The sequence below is a fragment of the Sitophilus oryzae genome, unplaced genomic scaffold (genome assembly GCF_002938485.1).
Source record: "Sitophilus oryzae breed Bouriz unplaced genomic scaffold, Soryzae_2.0 scaffold_1716_pilon_pilon, whole genome shotgun sequence".
Lineage (NCBI taxonomy): Eukaryota > Metazoa > Arthropoda > Insecta > Coleoptera > Curculionidae > Sitophilus > Sitophilus oryzae.
The window spans coordinates 1,543,369-1,567,507 of record NW_022146409.1 but is presented as its reverse complement, the minus strand read 5'-3'; the positions used below and the strand labels follow the sequence as shown (position 1 = coordinate 1,567,507).

The following is a 24,139-nucleotide window of genomic DNA, read 5'->3' as shown; positions in this document are numbered from 1 at the left end:
TATATCTCCATTCTCCTATCCCTGTGCCCTGCACTGATTTATGCAGGTCCTTGATAGGATAGTTCCTCCGGTTCTAGACTAGCTTTCCCAAATAAATTTACCAAACCAAACCAAACCAAATCTTTATCGCAGAGTCTGCAGCAAAGACTTCCTTGATACAGATTGAGCTTGTTCAGATAACACTTTACAGCCATGTGTCCTGTCAAGGGACCTGTTGTCATACGCACTTTAAGCATTAGCAGTTCATTTGTGGTTTTAGAGCTAGGCCCTTGGATAAAACTTTGCTGTGCCTGTGCCCCTGTCTGTTTCTCCAGTGGACATTCTGCTTTTCCCTGATCCAAAGTTTTAGCGCACTAAGGACCATACATTTGGGTATTCCCAGTACTAGCTCTGCACCAAGATAAGATGCTGATGATCATAAAAGTGTTACGATATAACGACAACAAATACACTCAGATGCAAAAAAATATATCGGAAAAATTTGTGGTCTAGCGTCAAATGTTATATTTTTTATTTTTAGCCCTGTTTCCTTGATTTTTTTTAGAAAACTATATAAATATATCAACTCCTGGAAATTTCAAGTTCTTGAACCTTGTATCGAAATATTCTTAAACCCGCGGCTGTATCGTACTGGCAGTACGATAAGGCTATGTATACGCCACGGGCAAGCAATGCTGGCAAATGTGAATCGGCTTAAAAATGACATTTAAAACAAAATGTGAACTATTTTTCTGTTTCTTTAACGACATTATATTATTTGACCAACTTTAGTGAATATTATGTCATTGTGCTGTGATGATTGTATGTTTTTTTGGATATTAATTTTTGTCAATTCTTTTGTGATATAATATAACACTGATGAAGGCTACGAAACGTTTGTTCATAGACTAAATAAAGATTTTTCAACAAAATGAAAACATAATTGAGCGTTTTCTGAACCTAATGTTCCAAGAAAGTTAATTTAAGAATATATCAACTTTAATTAGTAAACTCAGTTTATTATAAACTTTAGTATTTGACTTATTATACAGGTTTAATCGAAAAGTTTTTTTGTACCTTATCTTTAAAACACCCTGTGCAATAATTTCGTGAGCACATTTTCCTAAAGTTAGGACAAAAAAAACAACCCTTCAATTAACCCTGAATAATAATCCAAATACTAAAGTTTATAAAAAAACTAAGTTTGTGACTTAAAGTTTATAGATTTATATACAGTTTGTTAAAAAAATACTAAAAGTTAAAAAAGTTAAAAAAGACTAAAAGTTAAAAAAATATAACTTTTCTATTTTTATTAGTAATATATTTTTTACAATTTTACTATTACTAACATTTATTGATAACGTAAAACAAAACCCACAAATTATTGCGTTAATGTTACCCGTAAGTGCTTGAAATCAAAGAACTTTAAGAATCTCCTTCAGGGCAAATCAATATAAATCTCAAATAAAATCAACAGTTACAGTGTGGAGTAATGACAGCGTTCAGCAGGAAGCATTAGGAGTTTGTTTTGCTTCAGTGAATATTACGGTTCAAATGCGATTAGAATACCATCAAAATAACTGGCTTCTTAAAGAGCTTTAACATTCCATCAAGTCAATTTTAACAACCACTTCTCATTTAATCAAAATATATGGACTGTACATTTTTAAATCCATTATTATAGAATATACTGTACGGTAACAACATTGCTATTTTATTAAATAAGTTTGATGTTTGCTTAAAATTTTTATTTAAAGCTCGATATGTGCAAAAAATGTCCAAAACAAAAAAAGAACAAGGTGTTATTCATGTCCTAGAAATCATGAGAGGAAAAACCCAGTTATTTACCCCAAGTGCAAATGTATATGTAAAATCCATCAAGAGTAGCCTAGCAAAGGTGACAAAGCAGATTCTGAAATTTCTGATCGCTTCTGAATGTTTGCAATTATTATAATTTAAACAAATGTATTACATTTCACATAATTGCTAATACGATATCCAAATTTATTATTATTATTTTTAGTTTTTCTAATCAAAAATTCACTGGGGTATCAAAATACCCCACGCGAGTACATACATAGAAAAAGGAGAAGCGATTAACGGAAAGTTAAAACTTGGTTAAAACCATAGACTTAAAATAAAATATAGACTGAACATCTCATTCATAAATAGCTGGAACATGCGGTCAGACAATGTCTTGTTATTGTTGTGTTATTGTTTTAGGTTATAACGAGTGCGACACGAGCGATAGATAGGTTGTCTCTGTCGTAACGGTCGTTCCCTGACGACTCTGCCGAGAAACACAACACTGTCTTTCGTTTCTCAAGTACATCTGAACTCTCCGTATCATAGCCGGGTAATTTTTTTATTTTAATGAAGCTATAATTAAATTAAAAATATATCGTATTTAAACTTTTTTATATTTTATTAAGATTTAGGACAGGTTTTTTAAATAAAAGTTTAAAAAAACGTCTTAGAGTCCAAAAGGATAAAAATAATAAAATACACGTTATAGAAGAAATTTTATAATCGAAATTACGTAATTTTTAAAATTAATAATAAATTATTAATTTTAGTCAAACATTTGCAACCCCTAATATTAATCAAAACAGGATCTATTCCACAGATATAATAGAATCGGCGACAGGGGGAGAAAAAAAATATGATTGTTGTATTTTTTTTTTCTGGTTAAGTGATGTCTTATTATGTAAATTAGAGAAAACATAAATCTGTTCCATTAAAGCAAGGAAGGTGATAGGAAGTGGATAAAATGAAAAGTACATTTATTTAACTCGGTACTGTCTTTATTATACCGGGTGCGTCCCAAAAGTGGCTCATCCCCATAATTTTTTTATATTTTCAAATAAAAAAACAAGATTTAGTATGTTAGTATATGACATAAATTAGGATTGCTTGACGCATTCAATTGTTTTTGGTCACTTCCTGTTTCACCGGAAATTACTATAACTTTTAATTTTTAAACGGCACCCTCGGTATATTTCTACTTTATTCGATAGAAAATGACACTCTGAATAGAATGACATATCATATGTCAACTTTTGACATTTTCGCATATGGTTTAATTGTAATTGTACACGCGGTTCATAACGACAATTTGACTCGAAATACCAAGTGAGTGGTATCAATATATTCATAAAAAAATGCTTTTTCCAAATATGCTAATGAGTCACCCTTGTTCCATTTGAAAAAATTGACATATGTTTGATTAAAAATACGATTTGTACATCTTTCAACGAAACCTATTAGACGATCAAAACTATTTTTCCAAGACCCCTTGATTAAAACTTAGTGTTTTTAACAACACCATGGCACCCTGGATTGAAATTTAAAATACGATTTGTTTTTAAACGACAATGTCAAAAGTTGGCATATGATATGTCATTCTATTCAGAGTGTCATTTTTTATCGAATAAAGTAGCAATATACCGAGGGTGCCTTTAAAAATCAAAAGATGTAATCATTTTGGTGAAACAGGAAGAGACCAAAAACAATTGAATACGTCCAATAAATCCTAATTTATGTCATATACCTACTAACATAAAAATCTGTTTTTTTTATCTGAAAAAATAAAAAAGTTATAGGGGGTCAGCCACTTTTGAGACGACCCGGTATATTAAAAAATAGTTTCATAATGTAATATCATTTTAATATTCTTTATGTCATTTTTCATTCTGAAGATAATTTTAGAATAAACCGGAATATATTTTTAATAAAAACATTATTAATTATTAACAGGGTTATAATTATGATATTGTTACAATGTAAGTAAGTAAATAATGTAATGTAAGAGAAAAAATTCAGATTTTACATTTTACTAAAATATTATCTAAATAAGCGCCTTTCTACAACAACGCTACTGACTCCTAATGGGTAAATTGAGAGTTGCCTACCGGTCGAAAGTCGTTTCAAGACTTAAATGGATTATTTAAGTCAAATTTCTTGCAAATTTGGCACTGGCGAACCATATTTTATAGTTCTTAAACAGAAAAAGTCAATAAAATAAACACTTAGGGGCTACAAGCTAAGAAAATGCGTTAATACAGCCGGGGACATAGCGGCAACAAAGCTTTACCGCACACGTGCGACGCGTACTACAAGGTAATAAATGAATGAATAGGCTCCCTCGCCTCTAATCGGTGTTGTCATATTGTAAAGAACTTATCCTTTTTAAACAGTATCCGACTTATAATTTAGTAGTATAAGGACTATTTAATACATCTATGGAATATTAAAACCTACTTTATTAAATTGTAGTATTAATATCTTAATATATGTGTATAACAAGAAAAAAAAATATTGATAATATTAAAGACGTGACAACATAGGCTGGATGAGGAAGGCTCGGTCGACTGTACCCAGAAGTAAACATGTGTATAAAAAATATTGTTTGACCGCGTTGAGATGTAAATAGTGTAGTCTATATTTTATTTTAAGTCTATGGTTAAAACCGTTGCCATTCTTAGAAACTGACATTATCTAGATAAAATACAAATTCAAATTAACAAACACTACCTGATGACAATTGATTACCTAATTTGATAACAAGACCAAAAAGATTAAAATGTCTGCATGTGCTATACATATTTTGTATTTTACTAAAAATTTTATTATACAGGGTGAGTCTTAAATAAGTGCCAATAATTTTAGTGGTAGTATATTTCGAACAGAAACCAGAAACATTGATATGAAGTTTTTTTCACGAAAAAAAAAATTAAAGTTTGGAATTTTTTTTTAAATTTTTGGAATTTTTTTTAGTTTTTAGTTAAAGAACATAATTTATAATATCGCAAAATAGGTAGCAGATTAAATTTACAACAAAGAAAAACCAGAAAAGATATAATGGTTCTCAAAATTTTGGCAAAAAATCATTTTTTTGGGAAATTTTCACAGTAAAATAACTCAGTTATTTTAGACTTATTTGAAAAACGGTAAAGAAAAAATATGTTTCTTTTATCGAGATCTACCAGCCCTGAAAATATTTGCACTTATTTAAAACACACCCTGTATATTTCTTCTTGTTTAGACAAATTTGTTTACGTGTATAAAGACACTGATAAGCTGTTGTCCGTTTGGATTCTATGCAGTGGCACTTTATTAAAAAAATATTTTTTTAAATTTCTCTTTCAGTGGGAAAATACTCAGGCTATTTTCAAGTAATTAACCCGCCACAAATATATATTACAAGACAGCTGTGGAATGGAAATCGATGATAATTTTGGCGAGGTCAGTCTCTAGACGTCATTTACTAAAATTTGACATAAAACTTGTCAAACATTAACACTAATTATAGAAATATTAAAAAAGAGATTAAAACATCACCAGACACATAAATCTATTTCCAAAAATATATTTTTTTCTCAATTTTTAAACTATACCATTTAAAATAATTTTTACTCAATAAAAAATAAATTTCAACCTTCCTAAGGCCAACTGGCTAAGTAAATGACACCTAGGGCTTGATCTCGTTAAAATAATTATCAACTGTCATTCCCCATTTGACACCGTTTTTTTTTCGATAGTATGGTATTTCTTATTGTTCATCGCCGCCATTACAAGCCTACTGATTTAATTTATTTAGCACAAAAATGCGAAATGCATGACTCAGTTCATTCCAATGAACACAGAGTCAATAACCTTTCTATCGTTATAGTTCTTTATATGAGCATCAAATAAATTTATATGGTATTTTTATATCTAAAACTTGTACTAATTTGAATTTATAATGGTAAATGTATCACAGAACTATTATGTGGTAGTTTTGAAAACACAAATATTTTTTTCTTATTTTACTTTCTTCTCTTATTTTAACTTCTTAATATTTATTATTTTCCTTTGTATACCTCAATTCTTTATTACCAATTTATAAAAAATACATTGTAAATTGTATGGGAGGGGTACGTTAATTTTCGTGACTTTATAGATCTGTTGTGTCCCCCTATGTTGAGTTATAACTCATCATACAGTCTTAGGACTTTGACAAAAACCTTGGTTGTGGTGTTTCTTGGTTGAAAGTCCTGGGAGAATTCTTCAAGTGCCTTAGGATGGAGGATTCACATTCCAGGTTACCGATGGAGTCTTCCAGGTTGAGTTCCGCTCTAAGTTTGGTTTGGTTGGTTTTCAGTTGAGAAGCAGAACGATTCTGGTGCAGTTAGAGGAGTGATCGCTCATTTTCTAGCTAGATCATTTGTTTTCCATTGCTTTCTATGCCTTGGTGGCACCCAGAGTAGAAGGATGTTATTTTCTTTGCCTAATTTGTTCAGATACTCTAAGCATTCTGTGAGCCACTTTGAATTGATGGTTACTTAGTTGATCGCTCTCAAGACTGCTTAGGTGTCGAATAAGGTGGCTATTTCTTGTTTCCGATAGTTCCTATCTAAGATAAATTGTATGCATCCTTCGATAGTGTAGATATTTGCCTAAAGGATTCTGGGGTAGGTGCCTATTTGTGTGTATACCTCAATTATTTATTACCATTTATAAAAAATACATTGTAAATTGTATGGGAGGGGTACGTTAATTTTCGTGACTTTATTGATCTGTTGTGTCCCCCTATATTGAGTTATTCCTTCCTAAAGGATTCTGGGGTAGGTGCCTATTTGTGTGTATACCTCAATTATTTATTACCATTTATAAAAAATACATTGTAAATTGTATGGGAGGGGTACGTTAATTTTCGTGACTTTATTGATCTGTTGTGTAACTCATCATACAATCTTAGGACTTTGACAAAAACCTTGGTTGTGGTGTTTCTTGGTTGAAAGTCCTGGGAGAATTCTTCAAGTGTCTTAGGATGGAGGATTCACATTCCAGGTTACCGATGGAGTCTTCCAGGTTGAGTTCCGCTCTAAGTTTGGTTTGGTTGGTTTCCACTTGAGAAGCAGAACGATTCTGGTGCAGTTCGAGGAGTGATCGCTCATTTTCTAGCTAGATCATTTGTTTTCCATTGCTTTCTATGCCTTGGTGGCACCCAGAGTAGAAGGATGTTATTTTCTTTGCCTAATTTGTTCAGATACTCTAACCATTCTGTGAGCCACTTTGAATTGATGGTTACTTAGTTGATCGCTCTCAAGACTGCTTAGGTGTCGAATAAGGTGGCTATTTCTTGTTTCCGATAGTTCCTATCTAAGATAAATTGTATGCATCTTTCGATTGTGTAGATATTTGCCTAAAGGATTCTGGGGTAGGTGCCTATTTGTGCGCTAAAAGAATTACATAATAAATACTATCTTTTGAAACAAAGTTTTTGTTAAAATTGTTCTTTAAACCATTTTTATAAAATATTAAATAAAACTGCTTTTTTGATATTTTGAAGACAAAAATTAAATCGGTTGGTTTTTATTTTAGAGAAAGGAATCTACGGGGACCATATCCGTGAGTGAAGAACCAAGCATCCATTTGCATGATTGGAGAGGGCCTCGAGCCTTGAGTAACAGATATGAAATGTGTCAAGGCGAAGAACATCATCAGGTAAGATATTGTCTCATATAAATCTATATATTAAATGTAAAATATAAGAAATTTAAAAATATCTTATATTTATATTAAATAATAAATATTTTTATTGGCCAAAAATAATTAGTTCAGGCAAATTGTTAGTTACATTTTTAAGGAATTTTCTTAGCCTTTGTCTTTTTCATTGTTTTAGTTATCTTCGGAAGCTTCATTTCCAGTGAAAAATACTGATCCGTGGGAGTTTCCTAGGCACAGATTAAAGTTTTTTAATATTCTGGGAGAAGGTGCATTTGGGCAAGTGTGGAAATGCGAAGCCATGGATCTACATGGTAAGTTAATTGAATTAATTGAAATAAGTTAAATTTAAGTCAAGAGTATATTATAAAGAATTTTAACAGATTTCTTTGTTTGGACTTTTTTTTGCTAAGATTTAGTTTTGATTGCTTCGTTACCTTATAATGTTATTTTTTAATGTCAAGAGTTAGGTTTGGTTGATGACAGTGATTAGATTTTAAAAAATGTTAAAAAGTAACGATACAGGCTTGTTTTTAATACAGATTAGTAACACTAACAGAACAAAGGATCTTAAAAAAATAACTGTAATAACCAAGTGTACAAATACACGAAAAACTTTAAACACTGAAGAATACTCTAATACTTTGTATTACCTCCCCCGCTGCTTTAACTGTTTAACTGTATACGTCGCGTCGGTCGGTTCGAATTGTTAATGAGGTTGCAAATATATTGTGCTGTTTTCCCATGCTTCTTCATGGACTAAGCGAATATACAGAATTTTGGTCATCTTCAACAAGATTAATGACTTTTGCACAATCTTCGACACTATAAGAACCATATTCAATCGTACACAACAATAATCCAAAGCCACCTCGTTATTGTGAAGAATAATGAAATAAGTATGAACTGTCATTTTTTAAATAAACCAATAAAATGACATAAAACTCACACTAAATTCTGTTTTATCAATTTTTAAAGTACATTTGTCTATATCATGTCAAGGTGAAGTTTTGGTAAACACTCTTAACTGCAAATTTACGCTGTTTAAGTACTGTGAGTATAAAATATCAAGTGTTTTCTTTTATTACTATATCCAGACACTGCCTTACTGTAAATAATCCAAAAGAAACCAAATGGGCATCTATTCTATAAATGAAAGTTCAATAAGGGCGTCCTGTTCGCTCGTAAAACGGTTTACGACTTCATAAACCCCAGAAAGATACAAAATTGGAATGTCTGGATATTGCCAGCTTATTTGTCCGGTTCTCCACTTTAAAATGCTGATGCGGCTGTTATTTAGATATAAATCGACTGTTAACTTCCGAAATACTTACGGTCTAATGACTTTAATGGAGAGGAATTTATGTTTCGCACCTTGACGAGGGTTGTTATGTGGGGGTTAAATATACGGAGCGATCAGCAATGATTGAAATAGCCTATTGATTTTGGTCGTTTAGTTAGCAATAAATTTAAGATATGCAAATATTAATCAGCTGCTCATACCAGCCTCAAAACAACCATTAAATATGTTTAATTTTTTGGCGATATTTAAATTTGTTTTCCGTAATAATGTAACACTAATGAAAACGAGATATGAAATAAATGGATGTAAGGGGCGAAGGTTTACCAATTTAATTATTGAATAAGTGTATTTGTAACAATGTAGGTTAGGCTAGGTGTTGTATTTTTTTAATAAAACTCATATTAAGGTATGTATTAGTGGAGTGCCCAGAAACTTTTACCTCGGAATTCAATTACTTTGAATGTTTTAATGTGAAACCTTCCGTATTGTGTCTTAGAGATAAAATACTAAAATGTTTACCCATTTTTGTTTCGTTGCTTTTAATTTTTCATTTTAGTAGCTTTAGTAAATTATTAGTTATTTTCATCTTAATTTTTTGATTTTTTTAATTTTTTCTAATGTATAAGCTATACTAATTCTGCTTATATTCTAATCATTGAAATTTTGATTGAAATCGAATTATACAGGGTGGCGCGTCATATACGACGCGGTTTTTGCAAGGAGAACAAAAGTTTATATTGAAGTGAAATTTCGTGGGCTTAATAATAATAATAAAAATATTTATTTCAAAAATGATCTAAATATGTACAATAAAATTACAAATATATAGACATATTGAAATATTGTCAGCGGTGAAGAGACTTTTATATTAAGAATTCATTGATTGAGTAGGGTTCCAATTCAATTAAGAGTTTTTTCAATGATTTCTTATAGGTTTCTTGACTTTCGATTGCTCTTATGTCTTCTTCAGGGAGGCTATTGTAACACTTTACACACATATATACTGGATTTTTTTCAGTCAAGGTGAGACGATGTGAGGGGAACTTGGCATCACTGGATCTTGTTTGGTATTCATGAGATTTTTCCATTTCAAATAGGGACTTATGTTTGAAGATGAATATTAAACACTCATATATATAAAGAGCTGGAAGCGTCATAATTCCGAAGGATTTAAAGTGTCCTCGACAGCTTTCTCTGTATTGAAGTTGCTTTATAAGTCTTATAATTCTTTTCTGAATCACAAAAATTTTTGCAGTTTCTGAATTTGATCCCCAGAGAATAATTCCATATCTCAGCAGTGCCTCAAAATTCCCACAGTATAGTGTCTTCATTGAGTCTCGGTTCACATAACTTGACACAATTCTCAGACTGTAAGAAATTGTGCCAAGTCTCAAGCATAGCTTATAAATATGTTGGGTCCACTTTAAATGCTCGTCTATGTAAATACCAAGAAATCTGCATTCACCACCAAGGCGACATCCATTTCTCCAATTTTCAAATTGCTCGCTAATTCAATTTTCTTCTGTTGTGTTCGAAAAATTAGTGTATTAGTTTTTTCTTTATTTAGCATTAGTCTATTTGCATCAAACCATTCCTCTACTCTTATGAAAGCCTTGCTGCCATTCTCCTTCAGAATATCTTGTGTTGTTCCGTGAGTAAGTATATTAGTGTCATCTGCATAGCATGTAAGGCTAAAATTTGCATTTCTTGTTGTTTGACTAATATCGTTTAAGTAGATGATAAAAAGTAGTGGCCCAATGATACTGCCTTGAGGTATACCAATATTCGATTTTTGTATACTGGACTTACTAATCTTTTCGTCTTTTCTCACAATAACTTGTTGTTCTCTATTTGTCAAGTATGATGTAATCCATTTGAGTGCTGGACCTCTTATTCCATATTTTTCGAGTTTTATTAGTAGTAAATGGTGGTCTAAAGAGTCATATGCTTTCGATAAATCAAGAAATATACCCATTGCCAGATCTTTATTTTCCAGATGTTGTATTATTGATGTAGTGAAATCGAACAATGCAGTAATGGTACCTTTCTCCTTCAAATACCCATGTTGTATATTCTGAAACAGTTTACAACTATTCATGAAAGTTAATATTCTGTTTGCAACTATTGTTTCAAATACTTTTGAAAAGCTTGGCAGTAAACTAATTGGTCTATAATTATTCAAATCGGAGTGATCCCCTTTTTTGTAGATTGGTTTAATAAATGCCAACTTCAGCCTGTCTGGGAAGATACCATATTTTAGCTTATGTAAGTCAATTTAGAGCATTTTCTAAAATTATATAGAGTTCTACAGGGTGTCCCCAAAGTTAAACATCAAAGTTCTGTTTTTTGTAATGGAACACCCTATATATTAATTGATTTTCGGATTCTAATAAAAAAATAAAAGCGAGTTTCATTAGAAAAGTATATGAATGTATAGTTTTTGAAATACATTCACCGGCACGAAAAATAGGCACCTTAAAACTTTGACGTAAGTATTTTAAAGTTTAATATATTTTGTTCTAGTTGGCCGATTTTGATGATTTTTAACAGTATGTAACCAAATTATCTGACTTTTTAGTATTTGTTTCTAAATTAAAAATGAAACTTCCCATCTGTTAATTATACGAGGAAAAACAAAATGTTGATATTTTGGTGAAAGTTTGAAACACCCTGTGGAATATGTTAAAACAGCAAGAAATTTAAAAAGCAATTTATCATCTAGATACATCCTTTTTCGATAGTTTATTTTTCAGTTCATCTCGTTGGCTTTTTTTTGTTGGATATATTCGCTTTTGAAGAAGACAGTAACATTTTTTCGTAATTTTTACATTAAAACCACACCTTTGCTTTTGGTTCTAGTCACCAGATCTAATAAGTTCTGGCCCCGAAGCAGGTCTTCTTAACATAAGATTTGCTGCTTTTAGTTTTCTTCTTATAGTCCGTTAGTTAGTTGGTTTCAATAAAATTGAATACGATTTGAAACATATTTTTATTATTTCGGGCAGTATATTCTATGATACCAGTCTCGCATTTCTCTACTCATGTCATACTGACGTTCTGAAAAATTTATTTGCGACTTTGTCAAAAGCAAAGTTGTTTTATACTTTGAATAAGAAGACTGTTTTATACTTTGAATAAGGAAGGAGCATAATGCTATCCATGTATTCATGCATGGTGGGCGGAAAAGCCACCATAAAAGCTCTCTAGTGGTGGATCCTTGACAGTTCTGTTTGACGATTTATTTGACACATTTGAATTTGATTTGAAATTTTGTGGATTTGTCAGTCTTTACGGAGCTTATTTTATGTTATTTATTATTTATTCTACTACTGATAGTTGTATAAAGGCAGTAAATCTAGATGGAAATTGTGGCAGAACTTAAATTAACAATGACATTATCGCGATTTATCGAAAAAGACTCTAAAATAGTTGGTTGTGTAGCGTGCGGTAGATCTCGGCAAAAACTGAGTGAAATAATGGAACAACTTTTCGCTAGTAAGTGACTATATAATATATATACGTGTAGTAAACCGATCATTTATGAAATTCACTTAAATTAACTAAATTATATATTTTTCTTGCATTTTAGCTTTTATTTATTACTTGTCAAAGATTAGATATCAAAGAATTTAGATACGTTAATTTGACTTACCTGCTTCAGTAGCGTATCGGATGTTTGTGTTAATAAATACTTATAAAATCTATCTATTTTTATTAGAATTATATATTTTATAACAATTTAATAACTACCAACATTTATTCACAACGTAAAATAAACAACAAATTATTGAGTCTACCCCACGTCTACCCTACATCATAGTTTTACATTTTTTAAATAAAATTAGAACGACACTGATAAACCGGAATTTAAGTCGGCCATATTTGAGGCCCATCGCGGTGTACCTAAGATTTTTGATATGCTCCTTCCTTAGTCTTCTTATTCAAAGGTTTTATACAATGTCACAATAACCTTAACATGTCAAAATACTTGACACATAAATATACACTGCCCAAATATTCTAAAAAACTGTGTAAAGAGTTGTATTCATTTTTTTTTTGGAACCAGCTGTACGTTTCTTAGGTGCAATTCATTATAAATTTGAAAAGCTGGCAAACGGCGGTTTCTAGCGATAAACTTACAATAAGTCGATCGTCTAGTTTGGAAGTTCTCATACGAATGGTCCTGGACGTCTAGATTGACGTCCTCATGAACGTGGTCATAATTGAAAAACCACTCAGCATACTCTATGGTATTCGGGTATTTTTGGAACCGGAATTTTATAGCAAATTCAATGCACAGATATAAAGCATTTAATTTAAAAAACTAAATCTTACGTGGAAAAATATATTTGATTCACCCTGTATATCTATAAAAATATTTGTGAAATGTGAACTGCCATTAAACACATATTTTGTAAAAGATTTGGAGTGAAAATCTCAAATAAGAATCCTGATACAGAGCTTTTTAGGAATACGGAGCCATAATGTGTGTTTATTTAAATACTAAAGTGAAAGCAACGAATTTAAATGGATAAGCTTTTTAATATATTTTATTAACAATACAATGCAAAAAGTTTTATAAAAATTCGTTCAAAGTAAATGAATTCCGAGATTTGTATCCCATAAGGGCTTAAAGCACTCCACTATATGATAAACCTTAAAAATTTGATGTAATTTGAAGTTTAATATATTTTGTTCTAACGGGCCGATTTTGATGATTTCATTTGAGTTTTCAGTATCTTTTTATAAACTAAAAATGAAAATTTCCATCTGTCAATAATTGTACGAGGGAAAACAAAATATTGATATTTTGGTGAATGTTTGAAACACCCTGTGGAATGTGGAATATCATCTAATTACGTCTTTTCTCGATAGTTTGTTTTTTGATTCGCCTCAATAGCTTCATTTTTATTGGAGGTATTCGCTTTTAAATAAGACAGTAACGATTTTAACGCAGTTTTAGCATTGATTTTGGGTTCTCATCAACATAGTTATAAAATAGTGATATTGTTTTTGCAGTGCCTTCTATTAAAAGATCAGCCTACGGGCGAGATTTATGACGTCACGCTAGTTAGATATAACGGATTAATAAATATGTTGTAGAATACATGGAAAACATAATTATTCCTCAGATTTTTGGTTTGTATTTTAAAAATGATATAGTTTACATGAAATATACATAATATACAGTTAATAACTACAACATATATACCTATTTATAGTAATAAATACTTTGGCAAATAAACTATGAACCATACATATGCAGCAAATGTTTTACAATGTACAAATAATGTATAGGTACATAAGATAATGGGTAAAATGTAAATATATTTTAAATTTTGGGGTTTGAAAATCGATCTAATTTAACAAAAAACATTGAATATCTACTAATAGTGATGTATTATTATTTGCATTCACAAAATTTATATGTATATTTTGCAAGTATCAATGTTCGAAAAATTATATTTACAAATAATACAATATTATCTAAAAAAAGGCGTCAGCGATGGCTATGAAATGAAGATCGCTGGCATTTTATATGTTAAATTATTCTAAAATTTTTGATTTTCTTGGGATTTTTAGGTTCGGGAAAAACGCTGATTTAAGTTTTCATTTGGGTTTTCATTATTTTTCTAAAAGAGTCTTAAAAAAACACACACAAAAATCACGATGAGTCAAAAATGTATGGGCACTTTTAGGTTAAATCACTTACACAACGTGTAATTTTTCAATTTTTCTATTTTTTTATGCGAAACCGAGAGAGACCATATATCTGGTAGTAGTTTATGTCACTTAAACACCAAAATAATTAGTTTTTTGCACTACAATAATAAATAATACCAAAAATCATAGAGTTAAAACCAAAAATCAACCGACAAAATATGAAACGGAATCTAACCCAATATCTAAGTATGTACAGCTGATGAAGTAAACAAAAGTCCGCCCCCAGGCTGATCTTTTAAAGAACGGCAGTGGTTTTTGTAATGCCACTGTCATTGAAAAGTCATATTATTATTGTTTATTGACGTTTACTCTAGTAGATATGGTTTTTAGTACTAAAGTATGGACTCTTGTTGCTTTAATTGATCATGGCAGAGATCAACTTTTGGACTTAAAACCATATCTGCTGGAGTAACTACCCAAAAGAAAAATAATTTTTAAACATCAAAGAATATTCTACATAAATGCATTAAAAACCTTTTTTAAATAAATCTGAATTGGAGCGCGGCGTATTAAATTATCATGTAAGTAATCCGAGATTGACATTCTACCATAACGGATAATCCAAGACAAATAATACCAAGACAGATAATCTTCTCACACCGACAAACCCAATGATAACTGAAATGTAGAAATCAAATATTTTTTCACCTTCTTAGTCAACGTGAACTACATTTAAACAGATCAGCTGATTGAATTTTAAGGTTATCCAATTCATTTGAGATTTTACTCAAAACAGTAAGCCTCTGACAAAAATAAAAAATAGGCAAATTCAAGGTAAGTCTGTAAAAACACTTTTATTATTCAAATAGAAATATCAATCATTTTGGTGTTTATTCACAAAAATAAGAGTGAAATAGAAAAACAGAGGGGTTTAAATTCTCCAAAAATAATCCTAAATAATTCAGATGGCATATGAATGTATTTTGGGCGAAATACACGTGGGTATTTAAGTATAGTACTGTCAAGAATCGCAGTGAAATGAAGTGTTGTTAAGTGTAGGGTAGCGGTTTTAGGTAAAGCGATAAAACGATGCTCTAATCTAATTACATCGATCCGCTATCTATCGGGGTCCCGTTTTATAATGTTAGGTAAGTTTTTTGCTTTTAATTTGAATTTTTGGTCGATATGTCAACACTGGGCGTCTAATAAGCCGAGATCCAGGTAATTGCTTGGTATTTGTGACTGATTATCGATTGCTGCCGGCAGCTCTCAAAATATTGCCATTTTTTTTAATTTTCAAAGTTAAATAACTCAGTTTAATTTTAAAAATGGGTAAAGAGAAAATGTTTCTTTTGTCCAGATCTACCACCATTTAAAATACTTGCACGTACTTCTGTGACATTCTGTATAGAGTATAGGTTTATTTTAGACTTTATTTAACAATAATTCTTCAAGAGTAATTCATAATTTAGACTAACACAATTTGTTTACAAAGATTTTAGCATACCCTTTTTGATGGTCCGTTACTGTCATACTGAAAACAAATACACTTAAATTTGTTTTTAAAATGTATAGATAATGAATGCTTTCCTTTCCGTTTACCAATCTTGTGTCCGTGTATACATAATGTACAAGTTACATGTAACCTTCCTAAAATTGTCACCAAATATTTACCTTTCGCAGTGAAATACGTCAGCTTATAATAAAACCAATACACCGAAGACTGACAGTGTTTTCCCAACTAATTTCATAAAATAGCGCAGGTGCAGCTTTTGCTATACATTCTGTGATTTTAAGAAATTATTTGGTTATTCCTTTACAGTTATGCCTAACTTGGGGAACTCGTTAACACCACTTTAGTTAAGAATAGAATTTTAAAGATGATCGATAATAAGACGTGATCGTATAAAGACGACATCTGAAATAGGCATAGAATAGTATATTACATAACGAGGAGGGAAGTGTTTCATTACTGTCGAGAGATTAACTAAGGCCCATATTTATAGTTGCGTCTCGAGACGCCAAGACGGTCTTGGGCTCTTGAGAGCGGAATCCACAGAATACACGAGCACACGTCATTTTGGAGATTGCGATTTTCATTTTGGAGATTGTCATTTTGGATAGTTTATGTGATCTGTGGATAGTTTCATAACCCAACTTTTTTTGTAAACAAAGTAAATCCTTTGTAAATCCGTTTTGTCTGATTAAACAGTTTTGAATATGTTAGAAGAGTTTGAGGATATTTTGGACCATGTGGAAGAAGGAAATCGTATTCGAGTTCCAAAAAGATATATACGGGATGCAGGAAATCCAATAGAAATGTTTAGCGAGGGGGGATTTATGCCGATATAGGTTTAACAAGGCTACAATTACAGAAACTATTTTACCTCTTATAAATTGAAGACTTGCAAAAACCTACCAATCGTGGTTTACCCATGCTCCCCGTTATTCAATTACTAATTTGTTTACAGTTTTATGCGACTTGTAATTTTCAGATGGTAAATGGAGACTTGCGTGGTGTTAGCCAACCTACAATAAGCCAGATAATCAAGAATAATGCAATAATGTGGAAGTATTTCAAAATTTCAAAAGTTTTTTTAGTCTAAATATTCAGGTCCCAAAAGGGAAATTATGGATATTATAGTTGGATATCCAGGGTCAAGTCATGATAGTGTTAAATTCGATCCAAGTAATTTAAGAATGCTAATGGAAAGGAGTGATATTCCTGGTTTACTTCTTGGAGACAATGCATATAGATGTAGGCCATTTCTATTGACTCCTGTTCTACAGCTAGGTAATCAACAAGAAACCAGGTATAACTTTGCCCATAGAAGAACGCGAAATGTTGAAAGGCTATTTGGGACTTGGAAAAAACGTCTTCCATGTCTCCGAGGTTTACAAAACAACTGTTGCTATTATTTGTGCAACAGCTGTTCTTCATAATATTGGTTTAAGGGAAAATTTAGATAATCTTCTCTTCTTTTTTTGCTAGTCTGCTAGCCTATAAATTTTTTTATACTTCCTTTGTTCCATTTCTATATGTTCTTTAACCTCTTCTCTCAATTTTTCAGGTAATCGAGTACTTTTCATTCTCTACTGTCAATAACCTCACTTGTCCATCTTCAAATAAATCTTCAATCCTCGGAATATATCCATATAATAATTCAGGTGTTTTTTTCGCCAGTGAATTTATTCACAGATGTATTTATAGCTCTTTCTATATTCTTAATATATGTATCCCATTTGTTGTCATCATCTGCACAAGCTGAAGCCAGTATCATTGGAATAATAATGCTGTTCAACCATTCATGGTTGTATCACACAAATTCACTCAAATGTTCTGCTATTAAAATGGACACCCTCTTGATAATCTGGCTTACTGTAGGTTGGCTAACACCATGCAAGTCTCCACTTACTATCTGAAAATTAGAAGTCGCATAAAACCGTAAACAAATTAATAATTGAATAACGGGGGGAATAGGTAAACCACGATTGGTAGGTTTTTGCAAGTTTTCAATTACAAGAGGTAAAATAGTTTCTATAATTGTAGCCTTGCTAAACCTATATCGGTAATTAAATTCCCCCTCGCTAAACATTTCTATTGGATTTCCTGCATCCCTTATATATCGTTTTGGAACTCGAAGACGATTTTCTTCTTCCACATGGTCCAAAATATCCTCAAACTCATCTAACATATTCAAAACTGTTTAATCAGACAAAACGGATTTACAAGGGATTTATTTTGTTTACTAAAAAAGTTAAGTTAAGAAACTATCCACAGATCACATAAACTATCCAAAATGACAATCTCCAAAATGAAAATCGCAATCTCCAAAATGACGTTTGCTCGTGTATTCTGTGGATTCCGCTCTCAAGAGCCCAAGACCGTCTTGGCGTCTCGAGACGCAACTATAAATACGGGCGTAAATCTCGACAATAATGAAAACTTTTCTCCGAGGTTTGTATACTATTTTATTTACAACGACATCATTAATTAAAAAATAGGGACAGTAATTTATTTTGAAAAAAAAAAACAAATGTGTGAAAATTTGTCGTTTTCTGTTTTGGCATTTCCATATCTATAGGTAATTCCGGTACCAGTGGTCTTTATGGCGCAAACCTTCAACAGCAAAAAAAACTAACTAAGTGACAGTTTTGAATTTCTCGTTCACTTTTTTGAATTTAAATAACGTAGAAAGCCAGAATTTTGTCGGAAAGTTCTGATAATGGAGATTACTTTAATATTGGTACTCCACCAGAACTTACAGGAGCTGCAAAAAGAACAGACGCCAGTTTACTTCCAAAGAAAAGTAGGGGGCGATATGAAATAATAACATTGAAAGATACGAAAAATGATGTGCCGAAAGAAATGCTAATAGCCTAAGAGCTGACGACATATTTAGAGAACATATTTTAGAGTTGAGAACATAATTTAGAATAACTAAAAATGTATAGTTTATTAACTGGTGAACCCAGAATCCTAAGTCTGGCTGGGGGGTTGGGGGTATTTCGCTACTGCGCAACCCATAACATTTGCAAAAAAATAAATCGAAAAAACATTCTTTAGGCAACTTGAAATTTGTTTATTTAAATTTTAGCATCTATTTAACCTAGAAATAAGTGTGCCAGACTTTTTTTTCGGGTTTAAAGTGTAACCAGACCATTCCAAATATGTTTAATTATTATACCTGGAAAACATACTTTAGGCATTCTAAAATTTTTACAGCGTGTTTATTAGATGATATTAAAAAATATGTGTTAATTGCCAGACGAATTCAATGGGATTTAATACTTGCCAGATGCGAATAAAGATTTTAAATGAGCGCGATAAGAAAGTCTTATGAGTATCTATAAGCGCGAGAAAGATAGTTTATTGAGACACGGTCGACAGCCGATGCGGCTGACGTAACAGCATTTTAGAGTCGTAAAAACTTAAAAAAAATAAAAAAAAACTAACTAATATTGAATAAATAAAAAGAAACATTTTTTAATAAAAATGTATGATTGAAATCCTTTCAATAAGAAGACTTTTCAATTTAAGTATTTTGTATCTGAAAGAATAAAAAGACGAATAATTATTTAAAAATTAGCATAATATAAAATATATTTTTTTCAAACGTCACAAAAGTATAAATATTATTATACTTTTGTATGACATATTATATTATTATTAATTTTTGCGACCTGATTGACAATATAAAAAAGTCATTTTAACGCCTAAGCATAAAAGTAAAGCACTTTTACTTACTGTTGAATCTATTTAGAAAGATTAGCAATGGTACTTTAATAAAATTCCAGAATACTTTTTTTTAGCACTGTATATGGTACCCTTTTGTCGGGTCTACGTTTTCTGGTAAAACCACTTCTTTAAATTTTAAACCATGTTGTTGGCGCACTTTTAAAAATTCTTTTCATTTGTGTAGTTTGCCTTCATCAAAAACAATAACTTTGTCACTAGTATCTTTTTTACCAACTACACAACTTAAATGTTTTTTATCCATTGTGATTTAGTAGTTAGTAGCGAAATTAGTAGTTACTAAAATATTTATTTGCAGTAATTATTCTAAACTATTTACACTATGCACGTCAATATTCAATTTATAAATACATATTTTTACATGGTAAGTTAATTCCAACAAAATAATCTCTGAATTAAAAGCCTGCAAATAATTGAAATGAAACCCAAAAAAAATTGTTTTTATGAAAATTTGAAGTACTCCAAAATACTGTTACGTCAGCCGCATGCCGACGGGTCTCAATAAACTATCTTTCTCGCGCTTATAGATACTCTAAGGGTACGAACATAGTGGAGGCAGGTTTCTGCTTTCCGGCAGCCAGCGCCGTCTCTGGGCACCTATTCTTGATTCTTGATCACTCGCATCTTCAAATATGGCTCATATCTCGTATCTCCGAAAAAGCCATATAACAATACACGTGATGCGTAACTTTGCGTATATGCATCACGTGTATTGTTATGTGGCTTTTTCGGAGATGCGAGCAGGGTTCGGAAGTAGCTAATTAAGAGGAAATTTACCTGATTAACTAACCTAACCTAACCTAACCATATTGAAACGCCGCGCCCGCCGCGCCCGCCGCGCCCGCCGCGCCGGGGCCGCACATAGGGGTATTTGGTCTATAAACCTGGCCAAAAGTGATATTTTTTTTATTTTCACTTTTTATCTTAACGGAATACAAATCTATAAATTCTAAATGTAAGCACGTTTATTAGCTTTTTTTAAGTCGTAAGTTGACTATCAAATAAATAATATATTTCAATTATAAGTATGAATTATCTTGAGTGTATTCTGAATATTTCTAAGATTATAAAATAGTGGAATTGTTTGTAGTGCTTTTTTTGCAAATTGTTTATAATAACTGTCATGATGGATACAGAGCCAGCTGGCAAGTCCTGTTTTATGCCATATTTTTTTTTGAAACGTTTCCTTCTATTCTATTTCTTTATAATGTTTTATATTTAAAAAATCAGAGGCATTTTTATAAGGTGTAAGACTATTCGGCAATATTCCGCATTGAAATTAGTATCCGTTCAATGCTTAAAGTCTCCAGCTTTGGAATATGTACAAAAATCTTGCCAATATTTGCCACTGCCAAAAAAACATTGATTTAAATAGATTCTTAAAGAAAATAGTCTTTACCCTATAACACCCATCCTCGCTCAAATATCGTCGATAATATACAAATTACTTTCTTGTTCTAGCGTCCTCATCCAATTGCTTGGTTTTGCACAGAATGGCCCTATTTGATCGGTGGAAAGGGTTTCAGAGTAGAGGAAAAAATATTGTGTAGGAAAAACAAAATGAGGTTCCATATTAGCACCCTCTCCTCTAATAATTAATATTACTAGCAAAAAAGCAAAAAAAATCATAAAACATAATTTTGGCCAACTTTTAGTTCTTAATACCCTCTGTGCAGAAATAAATAAATTTTCGTTCCGGTAAAAGCGAGAACGCCGATGAAAATACTGACATATCAAAATATCACAAACTCGTCACTTTTTTATGCCAGAATATTTAAGTCAAAGAAGTCTAGCATTTTTACCTTCAACAAATAAATGTATTAAAATCTTCAATTATTATTGTTAATCTTCTTGTTTAATTTTGTTGATGTTAAATAAGTATTTAATAAAGATATTACAAGAACATTTTGCTTAATTAAATGAGGCGAGAAATAAGAAAAACCGAATGAGGGAAATCGGTGAGGGAAATGGATGAGGGAAATGGGTGAGGAAGATGGAAGAAATGTAGATAATTTGACACTTTCAAATTTTTTAAAAGTCAGTAATGTCAGTCTCACATATGTGGTTGTAAATAGATAATATTTTGATGCCTGCTTTACTCTATTTCCTACTCAAGTAAATAAAACTTGCAGATTTTGCTTTTATATTTTAAATTCTAAAATCCTTCTTTAAAAAATTATTTAAAATATGTTAAAAAATTCTTCAAAAATAGAAAATAAATATTTCTCTAATACACCTATCTTTCTCTAACACCCATATCTGTGCCCTAGAAGCAAACTAATGTTAAGTCCGAAATTCGCATAGTTGTCACTTAGTTTTTTATGTTCTACACTTTGCTCTTTCTCGTTTTACGCTATCTGTACCAATAACTAAAATAGTCCGGTTTAAAATCAAATTAAGTCCAATGCCAGCCCTGGGCTAAATGAGGTAATGTCAAACATCTTTGGGCTAGTTTAGTATATGTCCACTGATCTATAGTGACGAAAATTGATATTGACCGTTTTACTATTATAGGAGGGTAGTAGGGTGGTCAATTTAAACTTAATGAAGATAGTAAATTGGTTCCAAATTGCAACATACAAATCTGGTTAACAATTTTCTGTTAAATGTTTTCTTATTATCTCAGTACTTAATATATTTTTATTTGGATTTAAAATGATTTAGGTATATTCATTTTGGCATAAATAGACATAATATAACTGAAGCTTAATATAAGTTAACTCCTGTAAATGTTTCATTTTTAATAAACACATTATGATGTCACTCAAAAAAATGTTCCTATAAATTTTAAATAGATTGATATTATGTAGAAAAATAGATTTAAAAATAACCAAGTAATTAGGAAATAACTACATGAGAAAGGGCTGCTAAACTCTGTAGGGCGTCTAGAGTCTCAATCTCCTGCTATCAATTACGACCCCAGATATGTTCAATGTAGAAAGATGTTAATCCTAGGGTCTAAAGGGTTAATGGATTATGATATATGAGTACGGATACAGAATCGCACATGGTTCGAGTATTTACAATATGCAGTTATAATTTCTTATACGCCAACGTGTGACGACTTTTTCTGTCATCACTCAAACAGAAAGAAAAAGGTATCCGTTGCTCAGGGTTAGAGGAGAGCTGGGTTCGTAGGTAAGACTTGTGACCTGTGGTGACTTAATAATGTTGTTAAATAATAAAATAAAAGTAATAAGGTATAGGCTGCAAAGATTCTAAAATTGATGTTAAGTATTCAAATAGTAATGGTCAAAGACAGTAAAAGGCGCCACTTACTTTGGGTATGAAAAGGTAAAGTAAGAAACCAGTAAGAAAAATTTGATCATGAAATAGCTAAAATAAAATAATCAACAGCAATAAGGGTCTATTATGTTCATCAAGAATAAAAGTCAGATATATAACTATCCTACGTTGAACATTTATTTAAAAACGAACACAATTATCAATCAGTTTAAACCCAGTTTCAATTATCCCAATGAAATCGTTAGTTGCTTTAAGTAAACTCAAATTTAGTTAAAGTTCTCTTCAGTATACTATACTACGTAATATATAAACAGGTGAAATTTATGTAAGTACCAATACGATGATGTTTCGAAACAAATCGTGTACAATAACCTTCAAAAATGAATCCGTGTTAGCGATTCTCACATAAAAGATCATACTGAAGTAAAACGTACCGTTAAGGACAAAGCATGACTTATAATGTTAACTAAAAGGTAAATTTTGACTATAATATATGGAATAAATGACAACAATTCACAGAGATATTCAAAATATTATCTCAAAGTAAAAAAAATTTAGGGAATACCTTGTGTGTTGAACTTAGAACTTATCTGTATTTTTTTTTTAATTTATGACGTAGTGAACAGATAGGCAGGCAGTCTCCAGACTAACGGAAGTGGATGTAGACTCTTCGATAGTAGCAGGAGTCTTCGATATCAGTAGAATAAATGTAGAGTCATAAATACTGTCTCAAAAGTGGTTACTCATATGCCAATTACTTATACGTCAATTTCTTATATGCCAGTTACTCTATAAAAAAACTCTCAGAACAGTCACCGAATACCAAAAAAAAATAACTTACGGTCTGAAAATCAGCTGTACACATTCCAAAATATAGCCAAACTATATGCTGATCCAAACCAGTAATGCACAATCAAACATTATCAAAATAAATAAAAAACGGGAATAACTGAAATAAAATTTAGTTAGACATGGCGATACAAAATGGTAGATACACTTACTGTGATCTTATTCCAGGAAAAGGCCAAAAAAACACGAACTAGGCTCTGAACAGTATATTCTACAGGATTTCAAATCTCCACCTTTGGATACCCGTGCCTTTACTGTTAGGAAAAGTGTTTCAGAAAGCCCTTTTTCTCTGAGATTCGTCGGACGCTGAACCACGCGTCTTTTTCTGATCTCAATCTCTCGGAAAAAGCCTA

General features: G+C 31.3%; 1 protein-coding gene across 1 annotated transcript in view; it reads left to right on the top strand.

Annotated features, from left to right (window-relative positions):
• LOC115881324 (tyrosine kinase receptor Cad96Ca) overlaps positions 1 to 24,139 on the top strand; it is a 98,126-nt gene that overhangs the window by 47,556 nt on the left and 26,431 nt on the right. Inside the window, exons 5-6 of the mRNA XM_030898759.1 lie at positions 7,345 to 7,467; positions 7,646 to 7,781. Coding sequence (XP_030754619.1) covers positions 7,345 to 7,467; positions 7,646 to 7,781 — 259 coding nt within the window. The remainder of the gene's footprint in view (positions 1 to 7,344; positions 7,468 to 7,645; positions 7,782 to 24,139) is intronic.